Here is a 24852-nt window from a genome sequence, read left to right as displayed (position 1 = left end):
TTCCCCTCAGAGTGACGACCCCTCCGCAGGAAAGTCGCTCCCAGTTCTGGGCAAGTCGACGACCTGCGGCTATCTCCTGTGTTAGTCCCAACTAGACAGAGAGATGCAGAGGGTGGGGATGGTCAGGTACCACTGCTGCGGCTAGCCCCTCGGCATCTTCATGAACTCGAAAGGACTACTATCATCGAACGGGGGAATCATCAATAGACAGAAAAAACGCAGCAGGATGTGTCAGCAGCGGCGCTTGCAAGACCGCTCGCACCGTCACGCCCACTCTCTGATCTACGTTGACGTTTCAAGTAGAGACGGTTGTTGAGCTTCTGAGAGCACTTGCTAGGCTCTTTCCTGCCCTTCTCAGTTTCTTCGCTTTCGTGCATGACTGTTATTGACCAATTCGATCCGCAAACCCGCTTTGCTAGCAGAACGACTACAGGGAAAAATGTAGGGTGTGAAGTGGCGCTAGATGGGAAAATGGCGGTGTGAAGTAAACCACTGCAGGGGGGGGGGGGGGGGGAAGAGAAGAAGAAGCAAAACAATTGAAAACAGAGAAAACCCCAATTGGAGACGAGATTACCAGCCAACGATTCCTGTCCAAACTTCCGTTCCGCGGTTATCGCGAGCTGGTTGGTAAATTATGGCGGTAATCACTAATAGACAACAATTACGCGGTACCGAAAAGACGAGCAGCAGTCATCACGCAGATGGGAATGTACACACCTGAGCGCAAAGCGACTCACGTGAGAGGCGGTGCTTAGCTGAGGGAAACCCGCACACACAGAGAGACACATACAGTACAACGAAAAAAAAAAATTTTGAAAGAAAGACGACATAACAAAAAGAAGAGAGATGCCAAAGGTGACACATACACACACACATACACACACGACGACCACAAGACAGTCAAAGGAACAGAGCGTACGGAAAGAAAATGATAATCCACAAATATTAACGAAATAAAAAAAAAGAGAAATGTGAAGGCCACCACACACACGTGCAGCCAAGCACAGAACCGGCATTGCGTGCCAAATGAAGTATCAAAAAAAAAAAAAATACAAAGTTCAAAAGGGGAGCTGCAGAGAAAGACACAGGGAGCCACAGAAAAAAAGAGTAAAAGAGTTGGTGCAGCACGGCGGCAGAAACGCAGCTACTGCCATAGATGCCCCCAGCACACAAGCGAATACATAGACGAGATACCTGAAAAAAAAAACAAAACAGAGCAAACGCACACAGAGAACCAAAGAGCAGCAAAAGAAAAAGGACAGGGGGAACGCAATCACCGCAGTCACCCTGAAAAGAAGAGCAAATAGAACAACATCCACGTGAACACCAGACCACGAGCGAGGGAGCGAACAGACGCCTGCAGCCGCCACTCCTCCACCCCTGCAGCAATGCCGCTGAGCCCTCCTCGCCCAGGACAAAGCGTCTCTCTGCCGTCGGATCGGCCCAGCCTCAGGTCAGGGCTCCCCCGCACCCGGCACCCGGCCGGCATGCCATTACGCGGCCTGGAGGCTCTCCACACATGGGGGCCTGGCGGACTCGGGGCTGTAAGCCGGGGCCGCCTCGTCATGCAGCCGGCATCGGTGCCTCATCGGCCCACCCGGTCGCGCGGAGGAGACGCCGCACAGGTGGCACATGCACGGGGCGGGGCTGATCGGCGCGGGGCCCCGCTGCCCTCCTCGGCCATCCCCGCCGATGCAGCGCGCCGGCGCACGAAGAGCCGGCGGCATGTCCTTCGGAGGGGGCACAGAGGGAGGGAGGGGGGCAGCCATCGGCACCCGACGGGCGAGCCCACGCAGCGCGAAGGGCGCGCGCACCCGCATTGCGTGATACACGGTCCGCCTCGAGCGTCGAGCGGTCCGCGAGGCTCGCGTGCCATGCCGGGCACAACGCAGGGCCGGCAGCTCGCATAGCAGAAATGCAGGCGGGAGCGGACGCCATGGCAGGGGTGGGCGTACCACACCCCCAGCACAGCGGCAGGCAGCACGCCATCGGCACTCCATGCCGCCACGCCCAGCCACCCACCCCTGCGCGGATCCAAAGGGCCGGCAGCTGGGCGAGGGGCGCCCCCTGTCGTCTCGTAAGCACAACACCCGTGCTCTTCCGGTGTGAGACGCCTGCCGCCGCTGGCGCCGGTCCCTCTCGCATGCCCGACGCTGCAAGCCTGTCGACTCTGTCGCGCCTCCACCATTCGCAATGCCCACAGGCACGCGGGAACGAGAGGCGCACGCGACGGGCTTGTAGCGCGCACACACCTGCTGCATCGCCGACACAGGGCGCGGTGAGTCGCTGCACGCGTCATCACGACCGCAAGTCTCGTGGGCACAGGCCCACCCTAGGCCTCTCCGCCGACACCAAGAGCCCGCACCCAGCCTCTTGGCGCGGCTGCAGGCTCTTGGCCTCCCCACAGAGCGGGCACCGGACCCCAATATCACAGTGAGGTGGACAGCGTTATCAGAAAAAAAGGCAAGAAAAGAACGGTGGAAACGGCTGGGGTAACGAAACTGTGGCGCATGTCACGTTTTTCGTTCTGCTCTCTTCCAAAGTCCTGCGGTCTCGAAGACATTCCCCTCCTATTGGCGTTACACACCCAAGACGTAGGGAAGACCTCCATCACCGTGTGACAGGCATTGTTGTCGTTCCTTTAGCCACCCTGCCGCTGTGCTGCTCTTCAAACCGCACAGGTTAAACTCATTACAATGAAAAAAAAAAAATGCTCTTTACCGTGTCATTGGCGCCTCTGGGTGTGGAGTCGCTTCACAGCAACGATGATGCAGTTAGGTGTACAGAAATGAGCACAAGCGCACCATGCACAGCAGCGCACGTGTACAGGGGAACCGCACCGCATTGCTCACGTATGCTAACGTGATTATCTATCGAAAGAGAAGGAAGGAAAGAAAGAGGTGAGTTAGACCAAAGAGGGAAGGAGAAAGTACGGGAGGAAAGAGGCGTCACAAGGCAATAGAGCGAAGGGGGGAGCGACGGCCATCCCTAGGCAACGCTATGCAGGTTTTTCCACCAACGACAAACAAAACACGAAAAGCGAATCAAGAGCAATAGGAGTCAAAAAGAAAAGGAACTCAAAGAAACGCACGCGTTTGAAAACACACCTCGAGCATGGGCGCAGAGCAATAGGAGAGAGCATCCGTGATGACGAAGGTTCGAAAAGATACGCAGCGGCACGTTGATGCAGGCGGTGGTGATCGTGCTGAGGCAGTAAATAAGCTGACCAACGCACGAAGGAGGCTCAGGAGACCGTTTAGGATAGTGAAGTGCTTAAGAAAAGGATGAGAAAGCAAAGGGGCAGAGTACACGGAGGATGTATACCGCCTTGAAAAGTCGATGTCGTCTCTCTCTCTGCACGTCCTCCTCCATGCACGCCTGCCTCGCGTCTCGTCAACACAGCAGCACCGAGCCGTATTCGCAGCTACACTTGCTTCCTGGAAAAGGCAAGAATCTCGTCACGAGAACGGTGTACTGAAGGGATGCTATGGACTGTCTCTTCGACACTGCATAGCGCCCCTCAATACACAAAATGGAACGCACGAAGAAAAAAAAACATTTTTTACGCCTGTACGTACATGATAGAAGGGAGCAGAAAAATGGAGACGAGGAAAAGACAGACAGAATGCAGACGTACAGCACACACGAAGTGCGTCACGCATGCGCTCTAAGGTGTACGCTCGTCAAGCAGAGGGAGTGAGAGAGTCGGTCACGTACACAAGAAGAAAAAGAACTAAAAATGACAGCATGGCGATGGCATGGCGGATCCGCACAGATGTGTAAACAATGGGTGCGGCTTAGCGGTCCAACGAAAAGGCGCAAGCGGGGGAAGGGGCAACACAGCTGAAACACAAAATGAAGAGAAAAAAGAGCAAGATAGCTAATCCATCGAGTAAAGGTGCCACACACACACACACACACACACATTTAGAGAGAGAGAGGTACAGACAAACATGGCTGAAGAGAAAACACGCCCCCACTCCATCCCAAAAAAAAAAAGGAGAGAAAACAACAGTGAGACGACACGATAGCCCCAAAAGCGGGCGTCAGAAGTTGGCGGAAAGAGTTTGAGTACAACAGCAAAGGTACAGTCACAACTGAGCGGCAATGGCAGAGAGGAAAAAAGAAGAGCATAAAAGCATCTCTGCAGTGCAAGTACAGCGCGAACTGGGACGGTTGCCAACGTGTATCATAGGGAAACACGATTTTCCGTGAGGGATCACGCTTTACTGCACACAAACAGTGACACACCAACACACACACACACCTACAAAGGAAAAGGAGCAAACGTTCTCCTTTAGATAACATGATTTGAAAGAAAAGAAAGCAGAAAAGACTCACATCAGCCCCCCCTCTCACAGATCGCCCAAACTAAACGATACCCATCCACATACACACACATACACACACAAGCACGAGACTGAACAGAAAAGAGAAGTACAAAGCGAAAGGGGAAGAGAAAAAAAAAACACATAATAATATAAATAAATAAAGCACCAACTCTTCAGAAGAGAGAAAATAGCGAGAGGGGAAGACACCCGCTCAGAGTCACTATGAAAACAACATATTTGAAAAGAAAAGGTAACGCAGATGGGGCCATAAAATGGAATCACGAGCGGGGCAGAAGAGAGGATGGAGCGTTTCTTTCTGATTGTATACCTTCTTTGATTGGGGATGCGAGAATAGAGAAGAGGATGGCGGCAGGACGTAAGCAAAGAGAGACGCCATAGCAAAAGCCTAAGAGAAGGCAGAGAGAAATGTAAAGAAAGGTGCATACTGGATAGCGCGCAGCCCGCGTGTGCCACCGGCCAAACGCCAGAAAAAAAGGCAATAGAGAAGGCGATACACCGCCATACACGAAGACACGCCTAAATGGTAATGAAAAGGACTAGTGAAAATCGCGATTTCGGTTAGACGGTGGCACTGACATCACCGTCCCAAAAAAAAAACTGAAGCCCCCTCGCCCGCAAACCGCCGGTATCGTTCACCCAAGCGGCACCTTCCGTTCACCAAAAAAACATACTTGGTTGCTATCGCTTCTCACGGAGAAGAAAACGTACAGTGGGGACGATCACTTGCGTACCACTGTCTCGCGCGCGACGGGTCTACTTTCTATAGCAGTGGTGGAAGGCGCTGCCTGGCGGAAGGCGGGACGGGCATACGTCTTCGAAGGTACAGAATCGTTGACGCCACTGGTCGAAGTAGACTTTACAGTGCTGCGCTGCGGTACAACTCGTACGGCAGCGCTGCTGCTCGCGTTGGATCGCGTGATTGTAGAGGAGCTGGTGCCTGCTCGAGAGCCACTGGTAGCAGCAGCAGCGGCGGCGGCGCCGCTGCTGGTGGACGTCTTGCGACTAGGGGTACCGCTGGAAGCTTGTCGCTCCATGCGCTGCCGTTGCTCGCCAGACGCGGAGCAACGGCGCAGCGCGGCAATTTGCTCGTAGATGGCGTCTCTATACTTGTCCAATGGCAGGCGCTCGTTGTCAGGGAGAGAGATGGTGATGGGATCGGGCGCCACCGGCTCCTCGTCAGGACGGTGAAAGGCAGCCACGTACGGGTGTCCCAGAGCCTCTTTCGCACTGATGCGCCGGTTTGGGTTGAAGCACATCAGGCGCTGGATAAGGTCCAACGCATCCGCAGAAGCGTTTGGCAGAAGTTCGGCGAATGTGCGTCGGTGCGAGAGGTGGATGTCGCGAAGCATGGCGTGGGCAAACTGCGAGTTGGTCGCCGCCACATCCGCCGAGGAAGGCATGCCTGTCACGCTGCAGATAAGCTCTAACTGGTTTGTGGTGGAGCGGCCGGGAAAGATGGGCTTGCCAAGCATCAGCTCTCCAAGAATGCAGCCCACCGACCACATATCTACGCCCTTAGTGTATCGTGTCGATCCAAGCAGAATCTCCGGCGGACGGTACCACCGCGTCGCAATGTAGTCTGTTAGCACCGGACGCGACGCCTGCTCACTCTCAAGTGAAAGGATGGAGCGCGCGAGACCGAAGTCAGCCACCTTCATCGTGCAGTCGCTGTTGATAAGCAGGTTGCTTGGCTTCATGTCACGGTGAAGAATCTCGGCAGAGTGCAGGTACTTCATCGTCTTGAGCAGCTGGTACATGATGAACTGCTTGTGAATTTCTTCCAAGATGTTTGCCCGAATCACCACGTGCAGGTCCGTCTCCATGTATTCGAAGACAAGGTAGATATCGCGATCATTGTAGGCGCGATGGACGTGCAGAAGCTTGATGATGTTGGGGTGGTGCAGCCGGTGCAAGAACATAATCTCACGGAAGGTGCGCTGCGCATCTGTCGAGTTTTGAAAAGCGTCGTAGATCTTCTTGAGCGCAACGATGCGGTTGTATTTGCGCTCCACGGCGCGCCAAACGATGCCGTATGCACCCTGTCCTAGCTGCGTTTGAATCTCATATTTCTTTAGAATATGCGACTCAATCTCGTTCGACATCTTGGCACTGCGAATGCAAATGCTTAAGGGGTAGGGGGAAAAGTGTATGATTTGGGGAAGGGGGAGGACACAGCCAGCGGGACCTCTGGAGGAGAGTTGTGGCGCTGAGGGAAACCCGAGGAAGATCCCAGAAAAGTGATGAAAGGGAGCTCTAACGTCAAACACTAACCTGCCTCAGACGCCCATACATAATACAAAAGGATCGGGTTGTGCGTGCGTGTAGTTGTGGGCTGCGTTGGGTGTAGAAGGGCAACACGAAGAGAATGGCGTAGGCGAGAGGAGGGAGGGAGGGAGGAGGGGAACGGAAAGAGAAGGGGAACGTGTGTCTCTAGCAGAGAAGCGTGTACACACCGAGAGCGGCCTTCGTACCGTTCCTCTAAAGAGTAAAGTACGGGAGAGGGAAAAGTATGAATCGATGCAAATCGCAGAGAATCGGTAGAAGAGAAATCAGAAAAGTGAGTACACACACACACACACAGATGAGCAGGTCGAACAGGAGAGACACCGGAGATCAAACACCGGCACACCCGGATATACTAGTGACGTCGAGACGGAGAGAGGCAGAGAGAACGTCGAAGAGCTCAATAGGTAGTGCAAGATGGCAGGTATGAGAGGGGTGGGGCAGGAAGGAGATGACGTCGTAGCAACAAAAGGGGGAGAGTTTGGGTGCAAGAAAAGGGTGGAGTAGTAGCAGCAGCAAAAAACAATACGCGTATCGGTGATGTTTGGGAAATCTGAGCGATGACGGGGGTGTGAAATCAAAAAGAAAAGGAAAAGAAAAATGAAAGTAGTTTGAGTGACGTATGGAATGTGTGGATGGTCAGGAGGGTGATTTGTTCGTTTTTTCTGCTGATTGTTCTTCTTTACGGGAGGAAGAGTTACTAGTGCTACTGCAGCTGTCGGTAGCACACAGCGCACGATAAACTATGCTTGTGCGAGTGCGAGGCATACAGGTGCAGGAGAACAGCGTGGAGGAGAGGGAAAGATGAACCGAATAGAGAGGAGAGGGCAGAGAGTAAGAGGCGGAGTTGTTTGCATTGTATGCGTGTGTGTGGGGGGTGGGTGGGTGTGTGAGCGGAAGCAGCGAGGGAAGGGGGGGTGAAGTCAGAGGGAGTACACAAGAGAAGGTTGAAAAGAACATAGCACAGCAGAGAAGTTATATGAAAGAGGGGCAAAGAGTGCATGTATGGATGTGTGTGTGTGTGTGGCATCCAGTTAGTGCGCTCGACAGAGAGAAGCAAACACGCTGAACATCTCATGAGCAGTGTTTGTAGAGAGTGGTGACCAGGCATATCGCTTAGTGTTGCACCTCAGCGTCGAAAAAGGGGGACAGTTGAACTGCGCGATGCGTACGAAGAATGTCCTCCGCAGAGGACTTTGCGGAGGTCTCACTTGTTGAATGGGAGTAGTGCTACCACTTGCCCGAGGAGTGGAGTTCTTTGTTTATTTCAGTCGGCGTGCCATGCTTCCACCTCCTTTTTTGTATGAAGATGCACTACCACGATGTCTCCCATCGACAGCGGAAAAAGAGAATGGGAGGAAAAGAGAAAGTGAAGGGAAAGAGAGCAAAAATGCAACACACACACACACATACAAACACTCCCAGACACGTCGCCGCTCCTAATTCCCTTTTTCCCATTTTCAACATGCTCAGTCTTCTGTACAACATGGGAAAAACTCCGCTCTTCCTCCGGCCTGTCATAGGTCCAATCACCCGGTGCAAAGCAGCGCTAGACAAGTGCCACAGCAGTGCGATGACTCAGCCATTAGAGTGCAGCCGCTGTCTCAGACGCTACCCACCCACCCGTCTCGCAGGATGCCTCACGGCCGCTGGAATCGTGCCGGCCGCCACCTGGTGCACCCCTCGCGATGGTCCAGGCCCTCCACACCAGTAGGCAGTGAGGAAGCGGGTGAGACACATTCAAGTCACTCTAGCACTCTGCCCATCCCATATGAATAATGCAAGCATGCTCACTGCCGCAGGTCGCTCCTACACCACACCGTCCAGAACCTGACTGCCGATATCAGTACTGATGCATCGCTCTGACCTCCTTGCGTTGTAGGCACTTTGACCCTGTCACCACCCGAAGTGGTGCGGCATTGGCAGGGATAGAGGGACTGCCTGGCTGTCCCACACAGAGCGGTGGCACCTGGCCCTGGATACCAAGCACTGTGGTTTACTCCCCTCAGAGGGAACATGTTCAGGTTCAACAATCACAAAACAACAGGATTACGGAGAAGCTCCGTTCTACACCGACAAAAAAAAATGCACACCTCCTGTGGTGTGGTCGATTATGGTCACACAGAGAAGCAAAAAAAGGCCGTGTGCCGCTGACCACAGCCAGAAAAGGGGGGAAGCAAAGGAGAACAGCAATCCGTGCGTACTACCTGTGCACGGGCGATACACCATAGCGCGCGTAAGAGTGGGAAGAGAGGGAGAGAAAGAGATACACGAGTGTATGAGGAAGTAGGGAAAAGGAAGGAGTGATGAGGCGAAAAGGCTGGGTCGAGACATGGGGAAACTCTCCGTTTACCACCACGCACGCTACTGCGAGTTCTCCTGTGAGTACTTGGTAAGCTTCTCCCTCTGCTTCTCGATGCGCTCCTGCACCTCGCGCTGCAGCAACTCCAGCGACTCCACAGTCAACTCCGACAGCAGAGACACAATGGAAAGCAGCATCGCGCGCTGGGCGGAAACGGTGGTGAACAGGACCGCCTTACCACTGGCAGTCCGCTCCTCAATCGTAGCAATGCAGTCAGAGTTACCGCCCGATACGCTCGATGGGGTGGCGTCTGTCGTTTTGGAAGGACCAACACTGTCACTTCCAGAGGCCCTCTTGGGTCGGGGAGACGAGGCTGCTTCGGGGGATGCGGTGCTGGCGAGAATTTCGTCCACTGCCTTGGCTGTCATGCGCTTTTCCGCTGCCTTGCGCTCCTCTTCGGTGACCTCGACCCCATCCAACTGTCGCAGTCTTGGACAACAATACAAGACGAACTCGCGGTAGTACGGATGTTGCGCACATGGATTGTCACGGAGCCACAGCACGCTAAGCGTTGGCAGCACCCGCAAGGCCGACACCTCGCGGAGATCCGCCACTGTGTTCTTGCGCAGGTACAACTCCTGTAGCATGCTACAGCCTTGGAACGCCTTCAGCGAGGACACGTTGTTCGATGCAAGGGCAAGCACCTGGAGCCGGGGAAGCTTCGCCACGAGGGAGATGTCGGTGAGTCCCTCGCCCCACAGGTCGAGCCGCTGCACATCGCCCAATGATTTTACCTTCGTCTTCTCCAGAACGAGCTTCTCAGAGAGGATCTTGTCTGCGTCCATGACGGGCTTTGCAAAGAAAAGCGGAGGCGAAGCTTCCTCAGCGCAGATGCCGAGGCAACTGGAAAAACAAACAAAGGAAAACACCAGGTGAAAAAAGACGAGGATACAACCAAAACGAGAACGTCAACGGAACGCAGGGCACACACACCAGCAGCAGCAGCAGCAGCAGCAGCAGCAGCAGCAGCGGACGCTTTGGTTGTCCCCGTTACTCTTGTTGTAATCCCCTTGTCTAGTATTCGCGTGTGCCTGGGTATTTGCGTTGTGGTGGGGGCATACAGATACCGCACGAGACTGCCGTGTTGCAGGAAAGGAGAAGGAGGAGGGGGGGGGGGGGGAAGAGGTGGATGTCGAGAGCTCAACAGGAAAGAAGGCACGAAACCAAGAACGAACACGCAGGAGGATAAGAACGAAAGGTGTCAACTACTCAGACAAGGTCAGGGCGGTGCGCATCGACGACGAAGGACGGGTGAAGAAGAGAAGCAGCTCAACACAGCATGGAGAATGGAAGGGAAGGGAAAAAGGTGTCTCATAGCAGTGTTGCGTTACAGGAGAAGAGAGACAGACGTACACAGAGCGCGAGAGAAATGAACTGAGACAGCTGCGGGGATAGCGAGGAAAAAGGAGGAGTGAAGGCTGCGCGTCCGAGAGAAGAGCACCTGCACCGTGGCCCTTGTTAAAAAAAAAAGGAAAAAAAAAGGTAAGAAAGAAACGAAGACGAGAGAAGGGAGGGCCTTTATTGTGTGTTCTCGAAAATGAAGCACACGAGCGAGAGGAGAGGAATACGGTTCTGCGGAAGCCACGGCTTGAGGCAATACATCAACAGCGCAGACGGTGCTGCAGGAATAGGTTTGGGTGAAACCAGGACACAAGGATAGAGCCACACAGTGGGATAGTAGTGCAGCGGAAAGGTGGAGATCACAATACCAAGGTGAGGGTTGTAGTGCAGATGTCTCCGCACGTCTGCTGTGTATAAGCGTGTGCTTTCCTTTTTTTGTGTATTTCAAAGACACGTCTTCCTATTCGCGCAAGGCATTGTACTGGTCGTGCCTGAGCGTGTGTCTGTCTGCTGCCAGAAGCGTGCACGACTGAAACTGGAGGAACACCGATACGCCTTGAACAGCAGTAGCGGGGAGAAGAGAGATGTGGGGAAGTAATATGCGTGACAGAGGGGGGGAGGGAGTAAATCAAGAAAGAGGTGAAGAGCGAGGCGGTATGGGAACCGAGTGGACTCCAGTTTGAAAACACTGGCGTAGCGCATGTACAAAACTATGAGCGCAAAACGCACACCAAAAAAAAAGGGAGAAGAGAGAGAGAGGGGGGGGCAACACGGGGCGCACAGTAACCAAAGTAGGGGAGGCGCACATACACACGTGGGTGTGTGTTTGCCAGGCATGAGAGAAGGGAAAGAGATGTGGAATGGGAGAGAGATTGGGTAGGGTGAGAAGTGTGTAAAAAAGGCGGCAGAAGCAGCGGCCCCAGCGTGGTGGCCGTCTTCCGCAAACACACACGCACATGGTGTTGTGTGCAGAGTGGCCCGTTGCGCAGGTGATGGGCCGACCCTGCCTGTGCGCCTCTCCCCCCCCCCCCTCCCACCAGGTGTACAGGTTGCACAGAGATCGGAAAATGAAGAGAGAAAAGGGCAATCCAACGGGTGATCCCGGAAGAGAGCGAGAACCTCCACGAAGCAAAGCAGGGGGTGCAGTACGGAGTGTGAGAGGACGAGAAGCCACTTTATTCGGTCGGAAATGGGTGGAAAGAGGAAGAGTTTTTTTTGTGCAAATGAGTTGAGTCTTATTGTACTGTAAATATACCGACGCACAAGGAGGCGCCCCCGGGAGTTTATCCAGCTCAGTGGCATCGCACCGCATGTCTGTGTTCGCGTTTCTGCTGATGTGAAGGGGAGAGGAAGGCGAACGATGTCCGCCACACCAAAGCAAGCGCGAGAAGGAGAGAACTCTCTTGCTCACTACCACCATCTTAGTCCTAGTGCCAGCCAGCGCCTGCGAACCAAATTCAGAAGACCTGCGCGCACACACACACACACACCGTCCGCACGTCAACACGGCAAAGGAAAACACATCAACAGGCAACAGCGCCGCCTGCACAGCAAAGGCACGCGCATGCCTCAGGGAAAGGAAGAGCAGTTGCCGTCACAACTGATCCGCCAGCACTCGATCCTGCCTCCCCCACGCCGCCGCCCGTAAGTGGCTCGATAAGGGGAAAAGAGGAGGAGGAGGGGGGCGCTGAGGAAGAAAGGAGAGTCAGTGCCTTTTTTGAGATTTGGCACTCCTTACGGCGTCTTCTGTGTCTTCGCAGTAGCATTGCCATTCTCGTCCGGTGCTGCGCCGCTTGTGGCGCTGTCGCTGCTATTGTCTAGTTCACCGGTTACTGTGTTCACCGGTGACGGAGGGGACCGACGGTCACCGTACACAACGCTCACCTGCCCGTGTGGCGGCTGTACTTGGATGTAGGGGAAGTAGTAGTACCTGTTACACGACGGCTCTACCTGCGGGTTCAAGCGAAGACGACCATTCACGCAGACTACGTTGCCCTCGTTCAGCTTGGAGCGGACCTCTCGGGAAAAGACATCGCCAAAGCAGCGCACCGTGTGATGATCCTTCTCCACCACACACTCTTCACCCTGGTTCGCCGTGTCCAAGCTTGTTGTGGTGAGCGTGAATTGGGTGACAGCGTCCTCGAAGACGTAGCCGGTTTGGATGTCATGCACTACGCCAACGAGTGTCACGCAGTTAATCGACGGCGCGCGTTGACCGGGTCGACCCGCGCTGAAGCTGGCGCCCTTTGTGGAAGAGATATTGCCTAATGAGGTGCCGCTAGTGCTACTGCACGCGCGTATCGAGAGACATGAGACACCGGCGCGCGTGCTTGTAACTGACTGACACTGCACCGCCGAGGACAACGGATGCACCGTGGTCGCCATCAGCGGCGCCACTGCAACTGAGCAAAGGCGGCGATACATGATGCTGCCTTGAGTCGCTTCTTTACCTTTCACAGCAACGAATCAGCAGAGGGGTTCCGCAAGCGAATTAGAGCTAACGCACGACACGGCAGGTGTGCAAGAGAAAAGGATGCAGCGATGAAGTCGATCAAGCAACGTCAAGACTAGGTTGAGAAAGAGTGAGGGGGAGGAAAAGCCGGCGAGGCAATGGGGAAACCAAAGGATGGAGAGAATGGAGGGGGTACGCTACACAAAAGAGAAGACCGTGCAGACAGGAAGGGGTATGGCATGGGTACCGGAGAAATGAAAAATTCCCAACAAGGACACCCATATGGGCCTGCAGGTATCACTTTCTTTGGAGGGGGGGGGGCACAGGAAACGAGTCGCAAGCGGGTGACTTCTGGAAGAGAGACCCAAGTGGGACTCACCGTCCACGGCCGCATCGGGATCGCCACACCGTGGAAGGAAGAAGAGAAAAGGGCTTTCCGACTGCTCAGGCGCAGCAAACGCTTAGCTGAAGAAGACAGACACACCCCTGACTCTCACAGGTTGACACCGGTGCAAACACATAAAGCGTAAGAAGCTGCGTCGCCCCGTGCATTTCAGGAAAAGGCGTACACGACAACAGTGGCACTTTTTTATGACAACCCTCGCGGCAGGGCACGCACGCTACCCTTAAAATTGTCCCTCGTCACCTCCAGTACCGGCACTGTCACGACCTTTTGCAAATCGCCGTCGTACACATCCTCCATGCGCAGCTGACCGCTGACCACAACCCATCGATGAAGGACCAGCTCCTCGGCCCAGGCCTTGACGCAGCGCAGCTTGTCCGACTCCGACAACATTGAAGACGGCGCGGCAGCCTCGCTCGTGTCGCCAACTTTAGTGGCTTCACTGCTCACTAAGGTTGGAGTCACACGCCAGCACGTTTCCATAGCCCCAGGAGACAGCGCACACCGCACGGCCAACAACTCAGACGACCCCATCGACACCCACAGGAGCAACACGGCGCAGGATTGAGTGGTCAAGGTTGCAGTGGCGATGGTGCGCTTGCCAGGCACGCCTTCCCCAGACGGTCCTGGAGTGTGAGAGGCAGGGTACCCGCACTGCACTGAGTGCACGTACGCGGAGATATGCGCCACATTCACACACGACACCGTGACAGCGATGGTGTTCTGGGCGGTGGAGTGCCGCTCATTGAACAGCTGATGTTGACGACGTTTAATTTCATCCCAGGAAGGGGCAGAGGAGGCGGCACTGCGATTCTCCGTCAACGTGGGATCGGTGCAGCGACGCAGCAAAGACGCCGACGGCCCAGTAGCCGAGTCAAAGCAGCCCGCTAGCTTAGCGAGACGTGTCGCCTCACGCAGTGATACGATGGTGGCGCTCGAGGACGCCGTCTTGATGCTCCCCGAGTCACACAAAAAACGACAGCACTGCCGCATCCGTAACAGGGCTCGCAACTCCCTGAGAGGACGACCCAACAGACACTGCGGGAAACAACGGAGCTGAGGACAGGCACTGCATATGTGATCAGTGGGGTGGAAGGAATGGGAGGAGGGTTGTGAACAGAAAGTAATTTCCACAATAGGCCAGCAAAGGGAGAGAATAGAGAAATGGAAAAGTGGTCGAGTCACGGTTGCAAGACAGTCCGAAATCAGACAAAGAGGTGGGCCACCGTGCTGCGGTTGCACGCTTGCACAGCACAGTACCTTCACTGTTCGACTTTGCATCTACCTGACTGATGCATCATCCACCGAAGAGAAGGCAGCGGTGGTGGTGGTGGCGCAATGTGCATGTAGGCCGGTGAAGCAAAGCGCTTCCGCTGCGAAGCACTGCAGGCGACGAACGTCTGAGTCGTACGAGAAAAAAGAGCATGATGGCACGGCTGTTGAGATCTAAAGCGCACCTGGCGCCATCGAACCCTTAACCCGGCTCAGCGCTCCGCAGTAGCAGTAGCGATTTCCAGCGGGCATATGTCTCTTCTTCTTTTTTTGTTTGTTTCGAAGCCCTTGTGGGGAATGAGAGAGAGAGAGGACTTACAGTCATGTAGGAACGTATGCGTGTGTCTGTGATGCGCGCGAGCTCTAGAACTTCTATACTGTGCCAAGTGGGGTTGCCACCCTTTCCCACACCGCCACCACCACCACCTTCCTCGTCATCTTTGTCCTTCACACACTCCGCCGCAGAAGATCGACGAGCTCAAGTGCCGAGAGAGGGGAGAAGAGGGAAAACACTTCGAGGGGCGTGCAGGACGCAGGGAAAAAAGGACAAGTGCCAGTCAGCGGCGACCGAGACTCACAGCTCATCCACTTTGTTTGCAATGAAGGTCCATGAGGGCGCCAGTCGGTACGCCTCTGTTCTGCCCTCCGAGGTGCGCTGCCTGTGTCTGTTCAGCGGCACGATCGCACGGCGGCTCCGCTGCAGGGTTGCCGTGCCTTCTACAATGAAGTGGTGCAGCAACACACTTTGGTCCTCCATGCAGCGCCGCTGCAGCTCGGCGCGGCATAGCTTCTCCAGCGTAAGGAGGCGGGTGAGACGTCCAGTGAAGAAGGTGTCATCAGCCAATGCCGTTGATAGCGCCGGACCACCCGTAAGCCACGCAGCAGGTTTGGGCGCCCACGCAGAAAATGTAGTAAGTGCATCGGATAGGGGCGTCAGTGCGCGTGGCAAAGGTTGCTGAACGTCGCAACGAGCGATGAGCTTAGGCGACCGCACTCGTTGGCATGAACAGGAGGCCGTCGGCAATCGCCGCGCCCACGAACTCGCACCTTTATCCCTGTGGCCGACGTTAACAGACGTAGATGAGAGTCTCTGCATAGATCGTGGGGACACCACACTAGCCTGCTCCGCAGTGCTCTGCCGCGCATCAGGTTCACGCACAGACAGGGGTGAGGAACTTTGCTCGCCGTAGACAGCGTCAAAGAACCGCTTGTACTGAACGTAGCTGCTGAGCCGCTCGCGGTGGTAGTCCTCCGGGCGCTGCGCCGCTTGTAGTGTCTTCTGCTTCGTAGCGATGCCGTCACGCGGGCTGCGCAGAACGCCACCGCTACTGGTGCTGGACAATGCAGCAAGGTGGCGAAGTCGAAAGGCTTCGCTGGTTGTGTAGCGACTAACGTCTCTCGCAACGCGACTCTCCCTTGAGTCATCGGTAGTGGGGTTGATGTGGTGACTCGCAGCTGAGGTTGAAACGCGATTCACGCTGGCATTCCACACACGGCTCGACGTGGCGTGAGATGCATCACGCCCCTCCGTCTGAGCTGAGGAGTGGCTTGAGAAACTCCCTACGCCAGGGAACGAGACGGCACGAAGCGATTGTGACGGGTCTTGCGTGGCAGCGCTAATGCGTGCGGCGGGCAGCGCGGCGCCTCGCAACAGATCTGTGCAAGGGGCCGCAGCCTTCGCCGGCAATCGCGACTCGAGCACACTTCGCCGCCACAGTGCTTCGGATGACGCACAGAGAGAGGCAGCGGTAGATGCGCGGTGAGCTGCAGCGGGTAACGTGCTCACCAGATGCGGCACTAGAGACGTCCTTGAATCTCTCTGAGGTCGACCGAGACTATAGTTCTGGGTAGCACTGGGCTCCATGTGCACGTCTGCCTTCCCTTCCGCACGCTGTGCCGCCGCATCCTGCTGAGTGCTGCGGGCGGTGCGCCAGGGAGAGAACAACTTCGCTTGGTACACCAATGACGGTGGTTCGCTTGAGGTATACATGAGCGATGCTACTGTCTCTGGCATCTGCATGGAGGAGTAGTCCAGCATGCGAGATGCAGCAGGGGAGGAATTGTGGGACGTCTGGGGGTGAGGCTGGTGATCGGGCGAGGCGCGGCGCACCTCCGCGTCAGAGCCTGCATACATGATGCTGGGTGTCGTGGATCGGTGTACCAGCAAACAACTAGTGGTGTTGCCTTTCTGGTCAACCCCCACGCTTCGCCGACCCCGGGCGCTGTCGATAGATGAGCTCAAAAAAGAACGCACCCAACCTGCGGCAGCGGCGTTGGCGGTAGTGACAGTGGCGAGAGGGGGGACCTGTGCCTTGGGGTCGACTGCATTCCTACTCGGCATGTTAGAAGTACTCGAGCAGAAGCGGTCCTCGAGAAACCGCGTCGACATGTCATCGCCCCTTCGTGAAGGTGGCAGCAGCAGCCTGTCGCCGTCGCCATAGTCCGCGTCGGCATCCTCTGCTGCCCACATGCGATAAACCGAGAGTACAGCCTTGTGCGCTTGATAGAGACACCGCCGCTCATCCGTCTCATGCGTCTCGAGTCGAACACGATGCTCTTCCTCCGTGTAAAAGATACTAAACTGCAGCGGACTGGCTGGTCCCTGGGGCGCCAGTGCATACTTGACCGCCTCTACACCTGCTGAGGGCTGCTCCGGTGATGGCACACACGGTGTGGAGGTTGGAGATAATGACGGCAATACAGAAGACGATTGAGAACCTTGCTGTAGGCCCTCGCGAGTGCCACTGCGCATTAAGGTGAAGTCCGCAGCAACAGTGCTAGTCTCCGCACTGTCCAGCCCTGGACGCGCGGCACCTTCAGTGGGACGAGCGGCGACTTCGAGAGGTGAGGTGGAAGATACAACGCCTCGCGTCCTCTGCTCGTGGTCGTAGCGCGGCAGCGTAGGCGCACTCGACGGCGGCGAGTGCGCACTATCGCCGTGATGGGAAGGAGAAGAAGAGCCTGACGTGGGGATGTGGCACTCTAGATGGCTCCCCAGCGTGCCTCCTGGTGGTCTCCTCGGCAGCGATTCGCTGGCACGCTCGAGTGACGGGTTGTTCACTGTTGAACCGCCACTGGATGGGCTGACTATGGCTGTTGTCGCTGGTGCACACCCACCAGGGGGGCTAAAGGGACTCAGAAACTCGAGCGAGCGAAGTCGTTGCACTCGATCACCTGTGTGAGGAGACGAGTACGAGGTGTCCACAGATGGTAAGAAGCACGACATGCGTGGTAAGGAACCCACCTCAGCGCCGCTTCCAGCGGAGGAAGACGCTGGAGTGCGGCGCGGAGAAAAGGGTCGTGAAACCGGGGAAGCTTCAAAGTTGCTGCTGTGGCCGTCCACGTGTAGAGAGGTTGCCGCTACCACGTCGGCAAACATCTTGGCAGATTAAAGTACCGAAAACGCTAGTCCGTTGCGTGCAGAGAGAACTCCTGGCTCTATCGACTTGGGGGAGGGGGGTTCCAGGCCTTGCAAATTAGCACTGGTGTTTCTTTTTCGTTTCTCTTTCGTTGTTGTTTTCAAAGATCGCGGTGCAGACACGTACTCGCACGCACGCACACGCACACACACACAGTACCAGGTAGTCGATCGGGAGCTCTTCAGAGGAGAACAGCAGCACTTCAGGCACCACGCCAGGGAGAGCCAAGCGAAACAAAAAGGAAAGCGAGATGGCGCAGTGAGCAGAATGGGGAGGAGGGCGAGAAAATACACAGAAGAGGCAATCTAGAATCTAACGAAAGCCCAGATGGGCATCATTAGCAAGTTAAGGTGAAGAAGGGGAAATATGAGCACCGAGCACGGTGAAGTCGCCACTAAGGGGAAGAGTTTCTATTCAACAAGGACGGAGAAAGGGCAGACGGCGCAGGTGTCCCCTGTTCCGCGTTTGCCGAGCAGTGACGGGCAAGTGTAGCAGCTGTGCGTCTAAGACCGCCAGCAGTGCTGCACGCGAGTTGTCGTCTTGGTTGCTTTCACGTAAAAAATGACGGTGAGCGAAACGGTAAAAAGGGGTCTCAGGAGGAGGAGAAAGAAAGAGCGAAGGAGTGTAGACCATGTCACGCCGCACGAGAACTGTAGTACTGGAAGAACGCATGGAGAAACAGACTAGAGAGACTGCGTGCACGCACGCTTGGTGCACAGAAACAGTCGTAACAGCAGAGACCACCTTCCACAATCTCCTCATCTTACTGAGCTTAAGCGGATTGTAAGAAACCCCACGCCATGGCAGGTATGGCACTCGCCCCTAGAAAAGGAGAGGAAGAGCGGCTCCGACTATTGATCTTGCCGCTCAGTTGTTCTTTCTTTTTTTTTCTGACGTGATCAGACGATGTTGTCTTCACCATTCTGCGGTTGCCAGCATACAACTATCGACATTAACACACACACACATGGCATTGTGCTCATCTTTGAAAGAGCTCTACACGAAGAGGAAAGGGTAGCAATGCGCGATGGGGGAGAGGAGGGTAATTGGAAGGAAGAAGTTGTCATCTGTGCAGCATGCGTACTGCCTATTTCGTCGCGAGCGACATGATAAAACCATACACGAGAGGAGAAGAACGCTGACGTTCCTTTGCATCCCACTCACATCCACGCGAGAGTGTAAAGCCCCCCCCCCCCAAGCAGCATACTACCGTTTACGAGCACAAGAGAGGGAAACCAGGTAGTGCGTAAAGGCGAGAGAAAATAGAAAAGGTAAAAGCGGTGTTGGGGGAAAAAAGTGCAGACAAGAGTCACAGTGGACGGATGGAGGGGAGAGGGTAGCAGGACTCACCCTTGCACGACGACGGATGGGCAAACGCACGCAGAAAGAAAAGAAGCACCGGAGAGAAGTCGAGCAGCATGTGCCCACCAGCCCACGCATCAAACAACAGAGCCCTCTCAGACCTTCGAGTGTGCACGGAGAGAGGAAAAGTGAAAAAGAGAGGGACAGAAGAGAAGAGAGCAGTAAAAGGACAGACAGAGCGCCACAAAACACCAACAGAGACAAAGCACAAGAAGCGGGAGAGGGGGGGGGGGGGCAGACTACACCGCACTGAGTAGCTTCTGTTTGTTCCTTCAGAACGATGCAAGGGCATACAAAACACCGACAAACACCAGAACTAGACGAAGAAATGCTGAAGCCCATACACAGACGGCTGCGTGGCCTGGAATAGTCTGTTAAGTAACGGGGATCAGGGCAGTACGTATGACCCTCTCTTGCATATAAGCGTGTCTTCTGGGTCAATGCTACGAGGGAGAATCACGTTTATATCGCCCCCCTACAGAGCTGTTCTCGTGCACGAAAACATAAAACGAAAAGAGTAACGCCTACGGCCAGTACAGCACGGGGGTTTTGTAAGTGGACAAGTGAGCATGGCGTTACACCACCTGGCGTAACTGAGAACCGCTTTGCTTTTACGCAAAGTCGCCGTTTCTAGCATGCTGGAGCAAGTGAATGGGCCTCGCGACTCACACCCTTTTTCCTTCGGCCTTTCAGAAAGCGCAGCCAATATAAAAGTAAAGACGCCTCTTTGGCCCTTGAGTAACAGATGTCTCAAGCACTTCACGCACCTACAGCTCGCGCTTCTTATTCTACTGCCTAGTCAGCTTTGGGCCTCATCTCCCCCATCAGAGGCTCCGCCACTGTGGCCTCCCTCCGGTTCTCCATTTCGACTACCTCCACCCGGTCCTTCATAGCATCCCGGAAAAGCATCGGACAGAAATCAATCACGCATGCAGGCAGAATGGTATCAAATTGCGTGATCGCGACTCGGTGAAACAGTATGTTGCCGAGCACAAGATGCACAAACCCAATGAACTGCACCACGTTGAAGTGCTCCTCGAAGATGGATGGGATGAGAAGGCACACCAGCCACACCGTCACGATTCGGAGGGAGCCAAGCATAACAGTGGCCGTCGCAGAGACGTACTTCAGAACGCTCATGTGGCAGGCGTTGAAGAAGAAGCTGGAAAGGACATAGGCGGAGACAGACAGCTTGCACATCCACGACTTTCGAATCTGCGCAAATGCGAGGACGACATCATCGTACGGCACCTTCAGCGTCGGCTGCAGCTTCTTCACCCATGTAACGTTGGTGTATATAGCGCTAGGTCCTCTGGCAGCCTGGAACTCCTCGACGGCCACCAAGTTGTGGCCCCAGGGGGCCATTGGCACCAGCTGCAAGAAGGCCAGTAGACTGAGCGTCATGCCGGCACCGTAGATGCCCTCCGTTCCCACCAGCTGCAGCGGTGGAACCTTGTAGAGGCGGACCAGTCGCTCCTCACACACGCCTTGGAAGGCGTGCAGAATCTGCGCCACGAGGATGAGGAGGTTGCCCAGCGCTTGATTATTATGCCGCTCTTCCGAGGGGCTCGAAAAGCCGGTACCGCGTTCCAGAAGGTTGCTAACCCCTACCAAGAGGAGACCCAGCACGACGAAACCCATCCCCCACAGCTCCACCTTCGTGAAGCGGTAGTCTAACCAGAAGTACGAGATGACGGCGATCCACACCACGGTGGAACCGCGCAGCATCTGGTACACAGAAGCGTGCGTGAGCGTCATGCCAACGTTCTGTACGATGCTCGCCAAAACATCGGCGCCAGGCGGTAACAACCAGAGAAACGGATTGCGCGGTAGTACGTAGTCTTTGCCCTCCACCAGTTCGCCTGTGTGGGCACAACCACCCCTCTTCTTGTCGTGCAGGCGGGGCACCACAGACTTCTTATACACCAGCAGGCAAACAAAGATAACGAGGCAGAACGCTTCTGAGCAGAACATGAAGAAGGCTTGCGTGAACGGGTGGGCGAAGGAGTAGTGCAGCCGAAAATGCACGGCGTGAGAGCTACCGTGGCCACCCGTCGGGCCCGTAAAACCATCCGGCGCGTGAATGGTGTCGGCCCATTTCAAGCTCAACGTCTGCATGGTGCCCCATAAAAGAAAGAGAACCGAGAGAACTATCGGAGACACTGCAGACGCCGTATCGCTCATGGCAGAAGGTAGGAGTGCCGTGGAGACGCCGAGTGAAGAGGAAGGGGAGGGGAGGGGGTAGTGCTGCTAAGCAGCAGGCGCACACGTAAGGTTGGCCGCAAAGCGGAAAACGTAAGCCAATGGAGCTTCGAGAAGCATCCCCAACGAGTGTGACCTACTTTATTGTCACGGGTGACGGCATGTGCACAGATGGAGGTCTACCTGTATCGGTGTATTAGCTACGCTGTGGCGACCCTTACGCTCCACACAACTCGACTGTGACGCTCAGCACTGCTGGTCCCTCTGCGCGCACGGCGCAAGGAATGGATAACGACGATATATATGAAGCTGAGCAAATTACACACGGTGCCTGGGACGGAGTCACATGGACTAAAAAACGGAAGTGATGTGGTGAGCTGAACAATCCGATGCGGCACTGCAGACGTTGCCACAGAGATTATTCGAAACAGAGCAAAGAACACAGCCGGAGGGGGAGGAGGATCAAGCAGCGACAAAGTGAAGTAAAAGAGAGAAAGGTGGCAAACACGAATAATGCCGAGATTTCTTACCGTGTGATCTCACGACACAGCAAGAGCAACCCAGGAGAGGGTACTCAGGATGAGCTACGCACTCCCGTCAGCATCATTACCACCACACATACCAAAGCTCGAAGATAAGAGGCAGCTCACACATTGCTAGTCACCATTCCATGCAAACATGCATTACTTCGTCTAGGTCTCGCCCCTGCGGCATACACGTACACATGCTCAGTGCGCAAAAACTCCTTACTTTTCTCACGTGTACATCTCACCGCGAGCGAGGGAGCGAGCAGACGCCTGCAGCCGCCACTCCTCCACCCCGGCAGCAATGCCGCTGAGCCCTCCTCGCCCAGGACAAAGCGTCTCTCTGCCGTCGGATCGGCCCAGCCTCAGGTCAGGGCTCCCCCACACCCGGCACCCGGCCGGCATGCCATTACGCGGCCTGGAGGCTCTCCACACATGGGGGCCTGGCGGACTCAGGGCTGTAAACCGGGGCCGCCTCGTCATGCAGCCGGCATCGGTGCCTCATCGGCCCACCCGGTCGCGCAGAGGAGACGCCGCACAGGTGGCACATGCACGGGGCGGGGCTGATCGGCGCGGGGCCCCGCTGCCCTCCTCAGCCATCCCTGCCGATGCAGCGCGCCGGCGCACGAAGAGCCGGCGGCATGTCCTTCGGAGGGGGCACAGAGGGAGGGAGGGGGGCAGCCATCGGCACCCGACGGGCGAGCCCACGCAGCGCGAAGGGCGCGCGCACCCGCATTGCGTGATACACGGTCCGCGAGGCTCGCGTGCCATGCCGGGCACAACGCAGGGTCGGCAGCTCGCACAGCAGAAATGCAGGCGGGAGCGGACGCCATGGCAGGGGTGGGCGTACCACACCCCCAGCACAGCGGCAGGCAGCACGCCATCGGCACTCCATGCCGCCACGCCCAGCCACCCACCCCTGCGCGGATCCAAAGGGCCGGCAGCTGGGCGAGGGGCGCCCCCTGTCGTCTCGTAAGCACAACACCCGTGCTCTTCCGGTGTGAGACGCCTGCCGCCGCTGGCGCCGGTCCCTCTCGCATGCCCGACGCTGCAAGCCTGTCGACTCTGTCGTGCCTCCACCATTCGCAATGCCCACAGGCACGCGGGAACGAGAGGCGCACGCGACGGGCTTGTAGCGCGCACACCTGCTGCATCGCCGACACAGGGCGCGGTGAGTCGCTGCACGCGTCATCACGACCGCAAGTCTCGTGGGCACAGGCCCACCCTAGGCCTCTCCGCCGACACCAAGAGCCCGCACCCAGCCTCTTGGCGCGGCTGCGGGCTCTTGGCTTCCCCACAGAGCGGGCACCGGACCCCAATATCACAGTGTGGTGGCCGGCATCATCAAGGACCACAAGAATCAACTTGAAAATGGAAAGAGAACTCTGAAGAACAAGAACATGCAACGGTGACACGGGTGCACGCAGTGCGGAGTGTGCGGATTCTTAATCTCTTCGAGCGGAAAATAGAAAGATGCATACATGTAACCAACGGGCACAAGAGGGGTGTGGCAGGCTAATAAAATGTCTGCAGGGGAGAAGTGGGGACGAGCCCGCACACGTCCTTTGTTAAACTCGCAAGTGCACGTCAAACTAGAGCTGCCTAATGCCGAAAAGAGAAAGTCTCACACCAAAAAAAAAATAAAGAACACATCATCAAGCGAGTTGGGAAGGAAAAGAGCGAGGAAGGAAACAGCTGAAATCAAGAGCGCATGCAAGTATCCAAAGCGCGTGATGAGAGGGGACGGTGTAGCGTTAGAGAGATTGGAAAGAGAAAACAGAGAAAAGGCCGAACGGAAAGTTCAGAGCCATGACGACCTCTGATAGACGTAGAAAGACAGAGACAGTTGAAGTGTTTTGAAGTGGGGAGGAGACGAAGGGGAAAAAAAAACATGGCGAGAAAAAGAAAGCAAAGTAATGACGGGAGAGGGTGGCATTTATGGACATAAACCTCCGAGCTCCAGTCGACTTTTCTTTTGCAACACGTGCACACTCACAACTACCAAAGACCGAGCACTTAGGGGGGGTCTGTGAGTGTGTGGGTGTCAAATGAGACAGAGCACACACAAAAAGAAGACGCTCAGTTCTTTCTTCAGTTCATTAGGGTCAAGAGAATCATGGATGCATGCACACATGTTTGTAAGGCTGGGTAGGATATGCTGCAGTTCCCTTAGCTGACCCTTCTTTTCCTTGCTCCCTTGTCTGCCTGGTTGCGATGAGCATCCCCACCGCAGGGGAGAGCGCTCACAAGTACGCACGAAAAAAAAGGAAGTCTCAGCTTTCACCCACGAACGAGAAGCAAAAATACTCAAAGGCAAACTAAGCAGAGGGAAACACCATCCGCACTCCCTCAAACACGTACACTGGCATACACACATCCCCCCCCCCCACACACACACGTGTACCAACACCCTCTCTTCTGCCGGCAAGCGATTTCTAGGCGAACACAGCGAGACAGAGCGGGTGTGGTCGGACACCGGGGAGGAGCGAAAGAGTAGCAAAAGAGGGAAACAAGACGAAAAATAGAAAAGCGCACTCACACAAGATGACCCACACGCCTGATTGCATTGTGACCAACTACACATCAGAAATTTAAAAAAATACCTTTAGATTTCAAAGAGAAACATAAAGATGACACTGCGCTGCCCCCGCATTCACACACACACACACACATCATGTTTGCTTCAAGTGAAGAAGAAAGAGTAAAATGTTGAGAGCTGTTCTCCCGCTCCCCATGTGTTATCCAACCTCTTCGCCCTTCAGCTTTTCTGCTCGCTCCTCTCCTGAAGTGCGCAAGCAAACACACACGCGCCCACACATATTTGTAATACGTGCATAAAGCGAGCGGTTCGGAAGAAAAGGAGGAAAAGAAAGTGGCGAT

At 55.5% G+C, this 24852-nt stretch overlaps 6 protein-coding genes across 6 annotated transcripts; all 6 read right to left on the bottom strand.

Annotated features, from left to right (window-relative positions):
- Nucleotides 1-5071: 5071 nt before the first annotated feature.
- Nucleotides 5072-6454, bottom strand: LBRM_35_0840 (putative mitogen-activated protein kinase; the record flags this gene model as incomplete). The annotated part of the gene is made up of 1 exon (XM_001568657.1): nucleotides 5072-6454. The coding sequence occupies one exon, from the start codon at nucleotides 6452-6454 to the stop codon at nucleotides 5072-5074; it is 1383 nt and encodes a 460-aa protein (XP_001568707.1).
- A 2545-nt stretch (nucleotides 6455-8999) lies between these two features.
- On the bottom strand, nucleotides 9000-9782 carry LBRM_35_0830 (conserved hypothetical protein; the record flags this gene model as incomplete). Its single annotated transcript, XM_001568656.1, has 1 exon — nucleotides 9000-9782. The coding sequence occupies one exon, from the start codon at nucleotides 9780-9782 to the stop codon at nucleotides 9000-9002; it is 783 nt and encodes a 260-aa protein (XP_001568706.1).
- A 2290-nt stretch (nucleotides 9783-12072) lies between these two features.
- Nucleotides 12073-12762, bottom strand: LBRM_35_0820 (putative MP18 RNA editing complex protein; the record flags this gene model as incomplete). Its single annotated transcript, XM_001568655.1, has 1 exon — nucleotides 12073-12762. The coding sequence occupies one exon, from the start codon at nucleotides 12760-12762 to the stop codon at nucleotides 12073-12075; it is 690 nt and encodes a 229-aa protein (XP_001568705.1).
- A 617-nt stretch (nucleotides 12763-13379) lies between these two features.
- On the bottom strand, nucleotides 13380-14186 carry LBRM_35_0810 (conserved hypothetical protein; the record flags this gene model as incomplete). The annotated part of the gene is made up of 1 exon (XM_001568654.2): nucleotides 13380-14186. The coding sequence occupies one exon, from the start codon at nucleotides 14184-14186 to the stop codon at nucleotides 13380-13382; it is 807 nt and encodes a 268-aa protein (XP_001568704.1).
- An 853-nt stretch (nucleotides 14187-15039) lies between these two features.
- LBRM_35_0800 (conserved hypothetical protein) lies at nucleotides 15040-17217 on the bottom strand (the record flags this gene model as incomplete). The annotated part of the gene is made up of 1 exon (XM_001568653.1): nucleotides 15040-17217. The coding sequence occupies one exon, from the start codon at nucleotides 17215-17217 to the stop codon at nucleotides 15040-15042; it is 2178 nt and encodes a 725-aa protein (XP_001568703.1).
- Nucleotides 17218-20041: 2824 nt separating this feature from the next.
- On the bottom strand, nucleotides 20042-21430 carry LBRM_35_0790 (conserved hypothetical protein; the record flags this gene model as incomplete). The annotated part of the gene is made up of 1 exon (XM_001568652.1): nucleotides 20042-21430. The coding sequence occupies one exon, from the start codon at nucleotides 21428-21430 to the stop codon at nucleotides 20042-20044; it is 1389 nt and encodes a 462-aa protein (XP_001568702.1).
- Nucleotides 21431-24852: the final 3422 nt, after the last annotated feature.

The sequence above is a fragment of the Leishmania braziliensis genome, chromosome 36 (assembly GCF_000002845.2).
Source record: "Leishmania braziliensis MHOM/BR/75/M2904 complete genome, chromosome 36".
NCBI lineage: Eukaryota > Euglenozoa > Kinetoplastea > Trypanosomatida > Trypanosomatidae > Leishmania > Leishmania braziliensis.
Note: the sequence above shows the minus strand (reverse complement) of the source record. Positions and strands in the feature narration are given on the sequence as shown.